A 12,943-nucleotide genomic window follows, 5' to 3' on the forward strand; every position below is an offset into this window, starting at 1 on the left:
TAATTGTAAAGCATAATATCGTGAGTTTGAATATTTATATTTTCAAAAGTAATTGTAGCAAAAGAAATCAGACAGGTATTTAAAAAAATGCTAGCATGCACATTTACAATAATTGGTGCTTAAGAGGAAACATACCTCCATGATTAGAAGTCTCAATCTCACTCTCTTGTGAATTGGTTACTTGTCTTTCAGACAACTCCTCTGAATCTTTTATTTTTTGCTGTGACAATTCTTCTGAATCTTTTATTTGTTTTTCGGATGATTTTTTTGAAACTGGTTGTGGTTGGAGATGTTCATGAAGGTCTTCATTTTTCTGTGACACTTTGCATTTCTCCAAGCCTACAAGATTCTTTGAAAGAGTAGGTTTCAAAGTTCTCTGTGTAAATACAACTTTAGGCGAGTAATACCTAAACCAATATACCCTGAATCAGTAAATGCCCAAAATCTTACTGAACATACATAACTCTTACTGAATATACATAATTATTTGTTAGATTATGAGTTTCTAGACCATCAGAGTTCAAGAATACAATTGTGATCACTTCCTATCCAAATGTGTAATCTAAATCTAGAAAATGTAAAATGGTAATTAATGTATTATAAATTCAAAAATTAGTATCAATACATAATACAATAATATTAATAAAGAATATAATAAAGGGCTTCATGCCTTAATAGTGGTCAATTTTAATTGTGTATGGATTTTTATTTGTCCAATGTTTAATTGGACTCCCTACCTATCAGCAGTAACACAGAAGCAAGCGTTGATAGGTAGTCAGTCCTACCTATCAGCAGTAACACAAAAGCAAGCGTTGATAGGTAGTCAGTCCACCCAAAACATTGGACAACCTGAAATCCATACACACTTATTACTCTAAAAGCATTGGAAGCCATTAAAACTACTAGTGTGAAAACATACACTTCATGCCTTTTTTTGTCTCGCCATATTCATTCTTTACCTTATTCAATATTCAAGAAAAATAATAAATTTTATCAGAAGAAATGATGATAGTAGTAAGTCCATCCAAAACATTGGACAATCCGAAATCCATACAAAGTTAAAACTCTAAAAAAAATTGATAGCCATTAGGACGAATCGCTGTGGAAACATACACAAGCACCCGAAATCCGTACAAAGTTAAAACTCTAAAAAAATTGAAAACCATTAGGACGAATAGCTGTGGAAACATACACAAGCAAGTTTCATGCCTTCTTTTTGTCTAGGCCATGTTAATTCTTAATATTCCAAAAACCATTAGGACGACTAGGTGTGGAAACATACACAAGCGGTTTCCATGCCTTACTTTTGTGTATGCCATGTTATTATTCAATATTCAAAGGAATTAATAGAAAGTTAAATTTTATCACGAAGGTGAATTTTAAAAACTGAACTTCCAGAAACACCAGGCACTTACTTATCTCCTGGCAACTTTGCACTATCTTTAGAGATGGCATCGACACTGCTATCACACGCGATTGTAGCTCCAGTTGATAAAACATTATAACAATCCTGTGGATTATTACGGCGTGTATGATTTGAATGTCTATTCTGAAACGTCTCCATCATTGAATCTCTACGATATATATCAGTTTCAACATTGCATTCCTCTCGATCCCAACGTGCATGATTTGAATTTCTATTCGCAGACGTCTCCTTCATTGATTCCTCGCTCCTCATTAATTCATTTACTAGCTTTTCTTGTTTCTCGTTACCCCTGAAAATCTCACCGCAATATTGTAAAAATAGTTGGACACCTAATTTTAAATGGGTTAGTGTGGAAGTGAATGGACAAAAGCAGTCCAAGAGACCTTGGGATCTGAAACCCAAGAGTCACATAATGTACTATAAATTTATATCTCATGTTAATAAAAATGTATTGCATGTTTTATCTTTCATATTGTTTTTGCTGTCCATGTGTATTTAACAAAAACTAGAAAAAAAATTAACAAATCAACAAGGGCCATCTATTTTGACAGACAATATGAGAATGATGCAACATTAATATCCATTCTTCATTCATCTATTTTGACGGACAATCTGAGAATGATGCAACATTAATATCCATTCTTCATTCTCCTACAGGTTCCACAATTTTTTTTTGCATTTTGAATATTATTTTGAAATGTCTGCAAAAAATTTGAAACGTTAAATTGAGATGTAAATATTTAAGTTGTCATCATAAATTATAATAAGTGATTTAAATTCGAATGAAGGATTTATACAGAAAGAAAGTACCTTAGACACAATTAGTTGCAGTACCCATATATTTCTGGTCTGGATCAAATGCAGCTATATGTATCACCACTCTTTGGTGGATAGGCTGGTGCATTTCCAGACAGGAAATAGGTGGTGTTGCAACTAGTTGTCTAAATTATTCTATGTTTAAATCACTCACTAGAATTTAAATCAGTTATTAGAATTTATCATGGTAACTTAAGTATGAAATACTTCCCAGCCAAATTTAGAGTTTCAAAATTTTCGAGATGTTTCGAAATTTTAAATCTGCAAAAAGAACTTGTGTGGAACGTCAAATTCCAGGTCTGTCACTGTTTCTATTTGGATTACGCACAAATTATAAATTGATTACTGCATAACATAAGAGTACCTCTCAACGAGAAGGATAAATTTTGATTTCCTTTGACGAGCACGCCCACGAGATTGAATAAAGCTCCGTACTGTCTTTGGCAAGTCAAAACGAATGACACAGCTACACCTTTGCACGTCAATGCCCTCTTCGACGACATCAGTGGCAACCAAGAGTTTTACCTATAAACACATATACTCCGTCATAATTCTAAATTAAAATGAATCTACTATAAATTATAATATTTTTATCATTCTGGGATGGTGTTCCAAGTGGACAACATGCAAGACGATGCCCATGTTTCGGAAACGACTCAATAGTCCATGATAGTCCATGGATCCGACTCAGAGCGATATTCTGGCCTGCGGCCAGACTCAGAGTGCAGGTGGGATTTTAAATTTGGTGACCACTCCTGATGGTGGCGCAACGGCATTTGATGAAAGCAGTTTCGTGACCTCGGTAGCTTTTTCCAGCCAGGTGGGTAGGGATATGCCGGACTCACCAAAGCATGCAGATTAAAATTGTCTCCTCACTGCCGGGTGGCCTATGCAATTTTGGTTTTGTGTCATTAATTTTGAGGTTAGGTGTCTCTGTCTGGTTCATACTCTGGTTACAGATTGTGGCAAATGCCATTATAGTCTCTGCTTTTTGTTATAAAAATGGCTATGATAGTTGCTTTTCTGTTTTTGTGGTCAATGAAGGGCATGACGAAATCAGTCCTGGTAATCTCTTTCAGTGTGTCAGGGCCCGAATACAAAATTTTGTAGTCTGTACTGTAAATTAGGCAGGAAGCCTGAACTGTAATGTCTCTGAGTTTTTGGTTGAGGAATGTAATGTCTCTGAGTTTTTGGTTGAGGAATGGCCGCGGCCTCCTTTGAAGTTTTAACATCATTGTATATACCTTTTTATTTCTTTAATAAAATTATTATTTATGAAAAAAAAACATTTTTATCATTCTGGAGACAGCGCAAATCAAACCCAAAAAAATAAAATCAAATCATTGAGAGCCCACTCAAACCTATGTGGAGATGAATAAGATGATAGAAACATAAAACCCACCGTGCCATTTGAAAAATCTTCGAGTATCTTATGCTGCTTCTTCCCTTTTGATGAAGAAGTTTGTCTAGATACGTAGTCACAGGTGACAGATAAAAGAGGCTGAAGTTGCTGCATCAAGGTTGAGAGTACCGCTGCTACAACAACTCTTTCTACGAATATAATACATCGCATCGATTCAGCGTCCCTGGAGATTGATTTTATAATGTCACTTGCTGTCCAACCGCTATCAATAAAATCCTTTAAACATATACAATTAGTCATACCTTTGCTCTAAAACAAGTCGCACTAGCGCATGCACCTTGGGTGTTAAAAGACCCTTCTGGATTGCATCATAATATCCTCCTTTTCTGCTAAATATTTTCCCTGCTTCTTCAATGTCTAATCACAACAAATTACATTAAATCAAATCATCGTTAAAAGCAATAATTGTTACGGAAGATGAGTATCTAGATAATATATCCTGCTTGCATTAGTGAAGAAAACAGACAAACACTCCATCTCTCATGAATACAAAAAAATATATAAATCTAATTTTTGTTTTGGTAAAATTTATATTAAATATCTTATAAAAATTATCATTTTTTATACTATTTTTTAAATAGTTATTGTTAAATAAAATTTTAAATTAATTAAAAATATAAATAAACTTTAAAAGACAAAATATTATAAAATTTTTAGACCTTTTTACTTTATTTTAATAAAAGGAAAACAATTAAAAAAGGGAGAAAAAGAGAAGAGGGGAGAGAGTCTAACTCTAGAGCATATTAAAAAGGAAAAGATATACATACCAATTTCCAGTATTTTTTTGAATAAGTTTAACATATCCATCAAGAATCCTTGCATTTTCTGTGATTCTTTAGAAATGTAGTAACAGATAGCCTTCATAAACAATGTAGCAAATGTATTAATAATTTTTCATAATAAACATATATAACCAAAAATAATAAGCATATATTAAATAAAATGAAACACTTCTTGACCTCCAAAGGTATTATAATATAATAAAATAATTTTAATCTCACAAAATATATATAATATTTTTAAAAATTATCAAAATATTATATATTTAAATTTCAAATGTAAATAAAATACATAATTATAATTTCTAATGATTCACAATGAATTACACATGTCATTAGATCTCTTATAAGTTAAAAAAAGGGAAAGAATTACTACTAAATTTACTATACCATAAAAATTATATATATAAAAGTTTACAACTAGTTTCATCATGAAAAACTCTAATATTGAGAAATTTAAGATACCTAACTATTTTTTATTGCCAACTTTAATATTAGTTTTTATAGCTTAAAATAATTATAAATGATATAATTATAAGAAAAAATAATATGTCAAAAAAAAAATATTATCTTTAAAAACTATTTAATTTTTTATAATAAATATATTTCATTAAATTATAAACTAATTGAATTACATAACATACCTCATAAGCACATAGAAATCCCAAATTCTCAATGCAGTAATTAATATTTCCACATATTTTCTGCAATTCCTTCCTTGTTTTGTCATTTGTATTTTCTTCATCCTCCAATTGATTGTGAATGAAATTATTTTGGATAATCTGCCCACACAAAAAAACACATGACTATTTATGAAAATAATTCACAAAGAAATAGAAAATATGAATTTTTGGACAAGAAAGAGTTGATGTATAACCTTTTCAAAATTCTTTTTCATAGAATCATGAAATGAACTTGGACTCTCGTAATATATAACTCTTAGGATAGGAGTAGCAACAAATTCTTCCAACTCAGCCTTATGCTGTGGCATATATACCTAAATGCATTTGTGATATTACTATTAGAAATGTATATTTAAAAATGGTGAAGTATCCAGTATTTAAAATAGTGAATATCTACTTAGTTGGAATGGTTTTTTAAACTACCTTCGAATCTAAAATGTCTTCAAGTTTGGAAATTTGATCCTCACAATCAATGTTGGAAGAAGCACCTGAACAATTTAATCACAAACATCATCCTGAGAGATTTATGCAAAAATATTATAAAAGAAATTTGAACATATACGAAAATCAAAACTTTAACATATGCGAAATTCATTCACCTTTATAAATATAAATATAAAAGTGATCTTACCTTTCCGTTTGAGGGGCGATGCTGTCATCCCAAATATTTTTGGTTTACGCTCGCATTTTTTATAATAGTCCTTTAAGAAAACAATATACACCATTTATAAGCGTCATAATATATAGTTTTAACATCATAGTTATTAAGGAATTTAGACTTCTGTGATCCATAATATTGTCTGGCTAATCTTTGGCAAAATCACAAATCAATCTTTTGTCTATGCGTTTCGAACCAACTATTGTGATTCATCGTCAAAACAAGTTATTATTTTAAAAAAATAGTGAGAATAAATTCAAACCTTCATTATTTTCGCATATGGATGTCCTCCCGATGCATGATGGCACTCGTCAAAAATCAGCAAATCCACAATATCCAGATTTAGAAATTCGGATCCAAGACTATCGTAGAGGATCTGAGGGGTCATGACAATTACCTGGAAAACAGTTTCAAATTCACGGTGGAAAGCACAAAATTCTATCTAATTGTCTAAATAACGATTAATGCTAATAATCCACAGTATAGAATAGGAATAGAAAAGTAATTTAAAGTAGCTCGTCCGATTTTTAAAAGTGGCTTTTATTTTTTTTTATTTATATAATTTTGTATAGTATAAATGAAAACTAAAATGTTAAAAATTGAATTTTTTTTTTAATTTATTATTTTTATTAATAATTAGAATATTTATTCAGAATAAAATATTTTAAAAGTTTTCTACTCATATATATTCAATTGTTTAAGTATCAGAAAGTACATTATATTTTTTTTATTAATTTTTAAAATAAATATATAATCTAGATATATAGTTAAAAAAGTTACTATTATTGTAATAAAGTATAAAACTAATTATAATTTAATTGGTGATAGCTATGTTATAAAGTATTATAAATTAATGTGTAAACTATAAAATCAATTTCTTATATGGTAGGTTTTAGATTTCTAACTCTCTAGGTCTATCTAATTCAATTTCAAAAAATTACATTCTAGTATAGCAATATGTTTGGGTTGGAAAATATGTGATCTTTCCATTTTATAATGTGTACCACTTTGAAATCTATATCTATATATTATTGTAATCAACAATTTTTTTATACTTGAATTTTCCTTAGTATACTTCATATTAGACATCAATGCTCCAAATTTATTTAACAGATTCATCATCATGACATAGGATTTAAGGAGAAGATAGAAGGAAGGAAAGTTGTAAATGCAAGATAGAGAAGGGGAAGGAGAAAGTAAGAAGAAATGTTGGTTCTAAGAGATAGAAAAACCTAAAAATCAATAAGGTAAAAAACTATAATAATAAATAAATGGTGCATTTAACAATTAATATGTAAAAAAAAGTGAACATGTAGGTTGAGAATTAATATATATATAAATATAATAAAATGTTATAATATATTAATATATAAATTAATAATATAAATCAATAATATATATATATATATATATATATATATATATATATATATATATAAATTAATATAAACAATATATAAGTTCCAATATAATAATTAATTGACAATTTTATAGTATATCAATATATTAAAAGGAGAAATGCAAGGGAAGGGATAATATAGCAAAGTAATTATATTTTTATACTAATTAACATAATATTAATGAGAAAGATATTATAGAGGAGAAGGGAAAGAGGGGAAGATAAAGAAGACAAAAGAGAGAGAGTGGAAAAGAAGGGAAGGTGGAGGAGGGTTAAAGAAAAAGGGGAGTAAGACAAAAGGAGACGTATAGGGTTAATAAAAATGAGTGATGAAAAGGGAGGGAAAAGAAGGGATCCAACAGAAGATGATGAGAAGGAGAAAAGGAGGAGAAAATAAAGAGATCGTGTTAGACAATAGAGGACAAGGATTGATCAAGATAGATTTCGAGGGACTAGGATTGAGATTTATTAATTAGTGGAAGTCAAATCCCATTTATTTCAAGGTCTTTGTGTCTATTCAAATCTCTAACATTTTTAGCAATTTACAATGCCTCTCCAATGTGTATTTTTTAATGATTATTTTCTTTAGCAAGAATTTTGATGTCTTCAATAGATACAACCAAGAATATGGTCCAACATAGTAGATTTTTTTTACAAGATGTTCAGCTAAGGTTGAGGTTTTGATATGTTTTTGTTGTATGTTTGCAATGTTCTTTTATTCCACTATTGAATGATCTCCTAATTTCACCAATTTAACATCTCCCATGGGAGCAACAAACCTTATAGACGCCTTTTTGTTGGTGGATGTCAATTTTTCCTTAATAAATGTCATCCTTTATATAAAAATGACCAAAGGTTTAAAGGATGTGATGTTATTCTTCTTCTTTAGAAATATTGCAACAATTTCAGTAACTCCCTAAATATACAGAAGGTATTCCTTCCAAATCATGTTGTTTTCAAGGGAATTGTTTCATCTTGATCTTCTTCTTGCAACTCTATAAAAGTTTTTAGTTATGTCTCTTTCTTTATAGCATATATTTTTTCATACCTTTTCCAAGTGATCAAATTTTTTTTGGAGATGTTTGCGGTTGCAAATCCTAGATTCCCTAGCTAAGATTTGTGTCCCCCAACATCTCTAGTAAGAATTTTGTTAATTGGAAAATTTATTAAAAAATGTAGGATATAAATAAAGATACATTAATAACACCTTTTTTAGAGTTGCAATGAGAATATCAAACCAAATTAATTCCATTGAAAACAACAACTTGAATAGGAATGCATACATTCACTACATTGAGAGAGTTACTGATAAGATTCCAAAAGTTATAAAGAAGAAGAATATCATCACATCCTTTAAAACATTGGTCACTAAAGAAGAAGAATATCATCACATCCTTTAAAACTTTGGTCACTGTAAAAAAAGGATGAGATCTGTCAAGGACAAAATTGACATTCACCAACCAAAGGGGGTCTACAAAATTTGCTTCTCCTTTGGGAGATGTTACATTGGTGAATCTAGTACATCATTCAAGACTAGAATAAAAAAACACTCTGCAAATGTAAAACATGAACATATCATATCCTTAGCCTTAGCTAAAAATATTGTAAAAAAATGCATGTTTGTATTGAAGACACCAAAATTCTTGCTAAATAAAATCACCATTTCAAAAGACACATTAGAAAGGCATTGAAATTGCTAAAAATCCTCGCAACTTGAATATATATAAAGGCATCACAATAAGTAGGAATGAGATTCCACTAATTAATCAATCTCAATCATATTCCTTAACTAACTATCTTTATCAATCCATATCCATTATTGTTATATCTCTCTATTTTCTTTTCTAATTGTCGTTTTCTTTTCCTTTTCTTTTTCTCCTCCTTTCCTGTTGGACCTCTCTTTCCTCCTTCCTCTTCGTCAATTCTTTTTATTAACCCTATACCTATCATTTTGTCTTATTCCTCATTTTCTTTAAAACTCATATTCTTATTTCTCTTTATCTTTAACACTCCTCCCCTATGCCACCCTCTTCTTCTCTAGCTTTTCACTCCTTTTTCTTCCCACTTTCCCTTCTCTTCTATGATATTTTTCTTACTAATATAATATTAATTAACATAAAAACAATATTAATTCATTATATTATTATTTAATTAATTTAATCATACTCTCTCTTCCCTTCTATCTCTTTTTCAATATATAATTATTATATTCTAGTTCACCTATTATTATTATACTAATTTATATATCTATAATAATATTGAATTTTATTATTGATTTATATATATTATATACCCTTTGCTTTATTTATATATATATATTAATTATAACATCAACATATTAATTATTAACCCACCTGTTCATTAATTTTGAAATGTTAATCATTGAAGACACTATTAAAAAATATATCCTTATTGATTTTTAGGTCATTCTATGTCTTGAGATGACCCTTCTCTTTTCTCCTCGACCTCTTTTAGCCTTCATTTATAGCTTTCCTTCTTCTCTATGACTTTTCTATCCTAATGATAAAAGTGTTTAGTAAATATCAAAATTTTTACAAAGGAGTCTATTTGAGAAAATTCAAGTATCAAATCTTAATCCCACAATAATATGAAAACAACCAGATTCTTTTTATTGATAAACAACCAATTTTTTTTCTATTGATACAACCTTAATTCTTTTAATAAACACACTATCTATCTATATCTATATATATATATCTATATATATATCTATATATATATATATATATATATATATATTGAACATAGAATTTTATCTCTGAATTCAAATTTCTATAATTCATATTGTTTTGAGATAATTCATAGTGAAAATTTATTAAATCATTGTTAATTTGATAAATTTTCAACTAAAGAATTTCTAACTTCATCACTCATTTTGGTCACTTTATAATCTTTATTTGTTTTTTATAATGGTTAAAATGTCTATTCAAATGCAAAACATTTCCCAAAAATTACTACATACAACATATAGTCAAAAGTTTTAACATACAAAATTGTGATTTTGTGTTTTGCAAATAAAATTAAAGAAAACATCAATATTTTATTTAGGGAAAAGGCTCTGTTCTCCTTAAAGGGGTAGAACATTAAAGGCTTGGATGTGATGCATATATTAAAGGCTTGGATGTGATGCGTATATTAATATTTTATTTAGGGTAATGGGTTAATGCTTTAGAAAAGGAAAAGAAGGTCTCCTTTGGAAATGACACTCCTGTTGTCATAAAAGGTAAAGGCTTGTTCTCTTAAAAGAAAAGGTTAAATTTTGGGAATGTTATGTATGTCGATGGTCTTAAGCGTAACCTGTTGACCTAGTAACTTGGGGTGTAAGGATATCACAAGTTATTAAGGCTTGGATGTGTTAATATACGCATCACATCCAAGCCTTATTAACCAGAAAGATGTAGTATAGCCTTGTATGCAGAAGGACAAGAAAATCAATGGTATATGGATAGTGGATGTGATGCGTATATTAACACATCCAAAGCCTTATCCAAAGATTATTCCCTAAGGATGTGATGGGTATTATTGTCCTTTAGGGTAACTGGAAAGAGATTTTGCTTTGATAGTGTTGTGATGACAGTTAACACTTCTTTAGGGAAATCTCATAATGAAAATGATAATTTTCTTTATTCAGTCGCATAACGATAATTATTCATTATATTCGATATTTATAAATTTTGAGATTTGATGCACCATTAATTACACCTTACCACAAAGATGAATAATTAATGAATAATAGAGTTAATGAATAAATTAAAAGAGATTTACTCTAGGTAATATAATAAAAATGATAATTTATGATGGTCTTAAGCGTAACCTGTTGACCTAGTAACTTGGGGTGTAAGGATGTCACAAGTTATTAAGGCTTGGATGTGTTAATATACGCATCACATCCAAGCCTTATTAACCAGAAAGATGTGGTATAGCCTTGTATGAAGAAGGACAAGAAAATCAATGGTATATCGATAGTGGATGCTCAAAACAGATGACAGGTGACAAAGAAAAACTTCAGTCATATAATGCCTTAGAAAAGGAAAAGAAGGTCTCCTTTCATATGTCAACGATAATAAGGCTTGGATGTGTTAAGCTATATTATATAATATTCAGTCGCATCATATCTTCAAAATTTATAAATATCGAATATAATGAATAATTATCGTTATGCAACTGAATAAAGAAAATTGTCATTTTCATTATGAGATTTCCCTAAAGAAGTGTTAACTGTCATCACAACACTATCAAAGCAAAATCTCTTTCCAATTACCCTACAAGACAATATAGGGAAATCTCCTATATTGTTAACTGTCATTCTGGTTGGTTTATGGAATGCCCATGTGACCAAGTGTGTGCCCATTTCTTCCACTAACCTCCGTACGGATTTCCCTCCCTTTTGGCATTGTAATCCTTGCAGAAGGCCATGATGTTAACTCCTTTCGATCCCAATGTCGGACCAACAAATCATGGGTAACTAGTAACTCTATTTTGAGTCTAGGGTTATCTCTACTCTTGAAGGTGTGAAGAGAAACAACATCATAAGATCATAAGAATAATATATGATTTACCCTAAAATAAATCAATGGTATATCGATAGTAAAAGCTCTGGAATAAAAGTTCCTAAATATGACTTGGTACATCGATGCTATATCTTAGTGTTATATTTAATATTGTTACCATTAAATATACCCATGATTTAATGGTCCAACATTGGGATTGAAAGGAGTTAACATCATGGCCTTCTGCAAGGATTACAATGCCAAAAGGGAGGGAAACCCGTACGGAGGTTAGTGGAAGAAATGGGCACACACTTGGTCACATGGGCATTCCATAAACCAACCAGAATGACAGTTAACAATATAGGAAATTTCCCTATATTGTCTTGTAGGGTAATTGGAAAGAGATTTTGCTTTGATAGTGTTGTGATGACAGTTAACACTTCTTTAGGGAAATCTCATAATAAAAATGATAATTTTCTTTATTCAGTCGCACAACGATAATTATTCATTATAAATTTTGAAGATATGATGCGACTGAATATTATATAATATAGCTTAACACATCCAAGCCTTATTATCATTGACATATGAAAGGAGACCTTCTTTTCCTTTTCTAAGGCATTATATGACTGAAGTTTTTCTTTGTCACCTGTCATCTGTTTTGAGCATCCACTATCGGTATACCATTGATTTTCTTGTCCTTCTGCATACAAGGCTATACCACATCTTTCTGGTTAATAAGGCTTGGATGTGATGCGTATATTAACACATCCAAGCCTTAATAACTTGTGATATCCTTACACCCCAAGTTACTAGGTCAACAGGTTACGCTTAAGACCATCATAAATTATCATTTTCATTATATTACCTAGAGTAAATCTTTTTTATCTATTGAAGATACGGTCATGAAGTTAGCAGAGTAAACACAATTGGTAATATTACATATTGACTAATATATGATAATCCGTATATTGCCTTGTAGGGTAATTGGAAAGAGATTTTGCTTTGATAGTGTTGTGATGACAGTTAACACTTCTTTAGGGAAATCTCATAATGAAAATGATAATTTTCTTTATTCAGTCGCCTAACGACACTAGGAACATTAATTATTAGGTTATTAGGTTATTGAGTTAACTGTCATCACAACACTATCAAAGCAAAATCTCTTTCCATTATATAATACGGAAATCACCTTGTAGTGAAATAAAATGATGTAGTTACACTAAAAAGTGTTAACTGTCATCACAA

The 12,943-nt window shown here is 29.9% G+C and overlaps 1 protein-coding gene across 1 annotated transcript in view; it reads right to left on the reverse strand.

Annotated features, from left to right (window-relative positions):
* The window catches only part of LOC149259073 (endoribonuclease Dicer homolog 3a-like), a 68,664-nt gene that overhangs the window by 48,073 nt on the left and 7,648 nt on the right, over positions 1-12,943 (reverse strand). The window contains exons 5-16 of the mRNA XM_089451270.1: positions 6,048-6,182; positions 5,759-5,828; positions 5,551-5,615; positions 5,322-5,441; positions 5,089-5,226; positions 4,433-4,523; positions 3,908-4,022; positions 3,645-3,828; positions 2,607-2,767; positions 1,578-1,715; positions 1,416-1,499; positions 136-422 (exon numbers count right to left, since the gene is read on the reverse strand). Coding sequence (XP_089307396.1) covers positions 136-422; positions 1,416-1,499; positions 1,578-1,715; positions 2,607-2,767; positions 3,645-3,828; positions 3,908-4,022; positions 4,433-4,523; positions 5,089-5,226; positions 5,322-5,441; positions 5,551-5,615; positions 5,759-5,828; positions 6,048-6,182 — 1,588 coding nt within the window. The remainder of the gene's footprint in view (positions 1-135; positions 423-1,415; positions 1,500-1,577; positions 1,716-2,606; positions 2,768-3,644; positions 3,829-3,907; positions 4,023-4,432; positions 4,524-5,088; positions 5,227-5,321; positions 5,442-5,550; positions 5,616-5,758; positions 5,829-6,047; positions 6,183-12,943) is intronic.

This window comes from Pinus tabuliformis, chromosome 6 (genome assembly GCF_031772625.1).
Source record: "Pinus tabuliformis cultivar Carrire ecotype Pingquan chromosome 6, CPIR1, whole genome shotgun sequence".
In the NCBI taxonomy this organism is placed as follows: Eukaryota; Viridiplantae; Streptophyta; class Pinopsida; order Pinales; family Pinaceae; genus Pinus; species Pinus tabuliformis.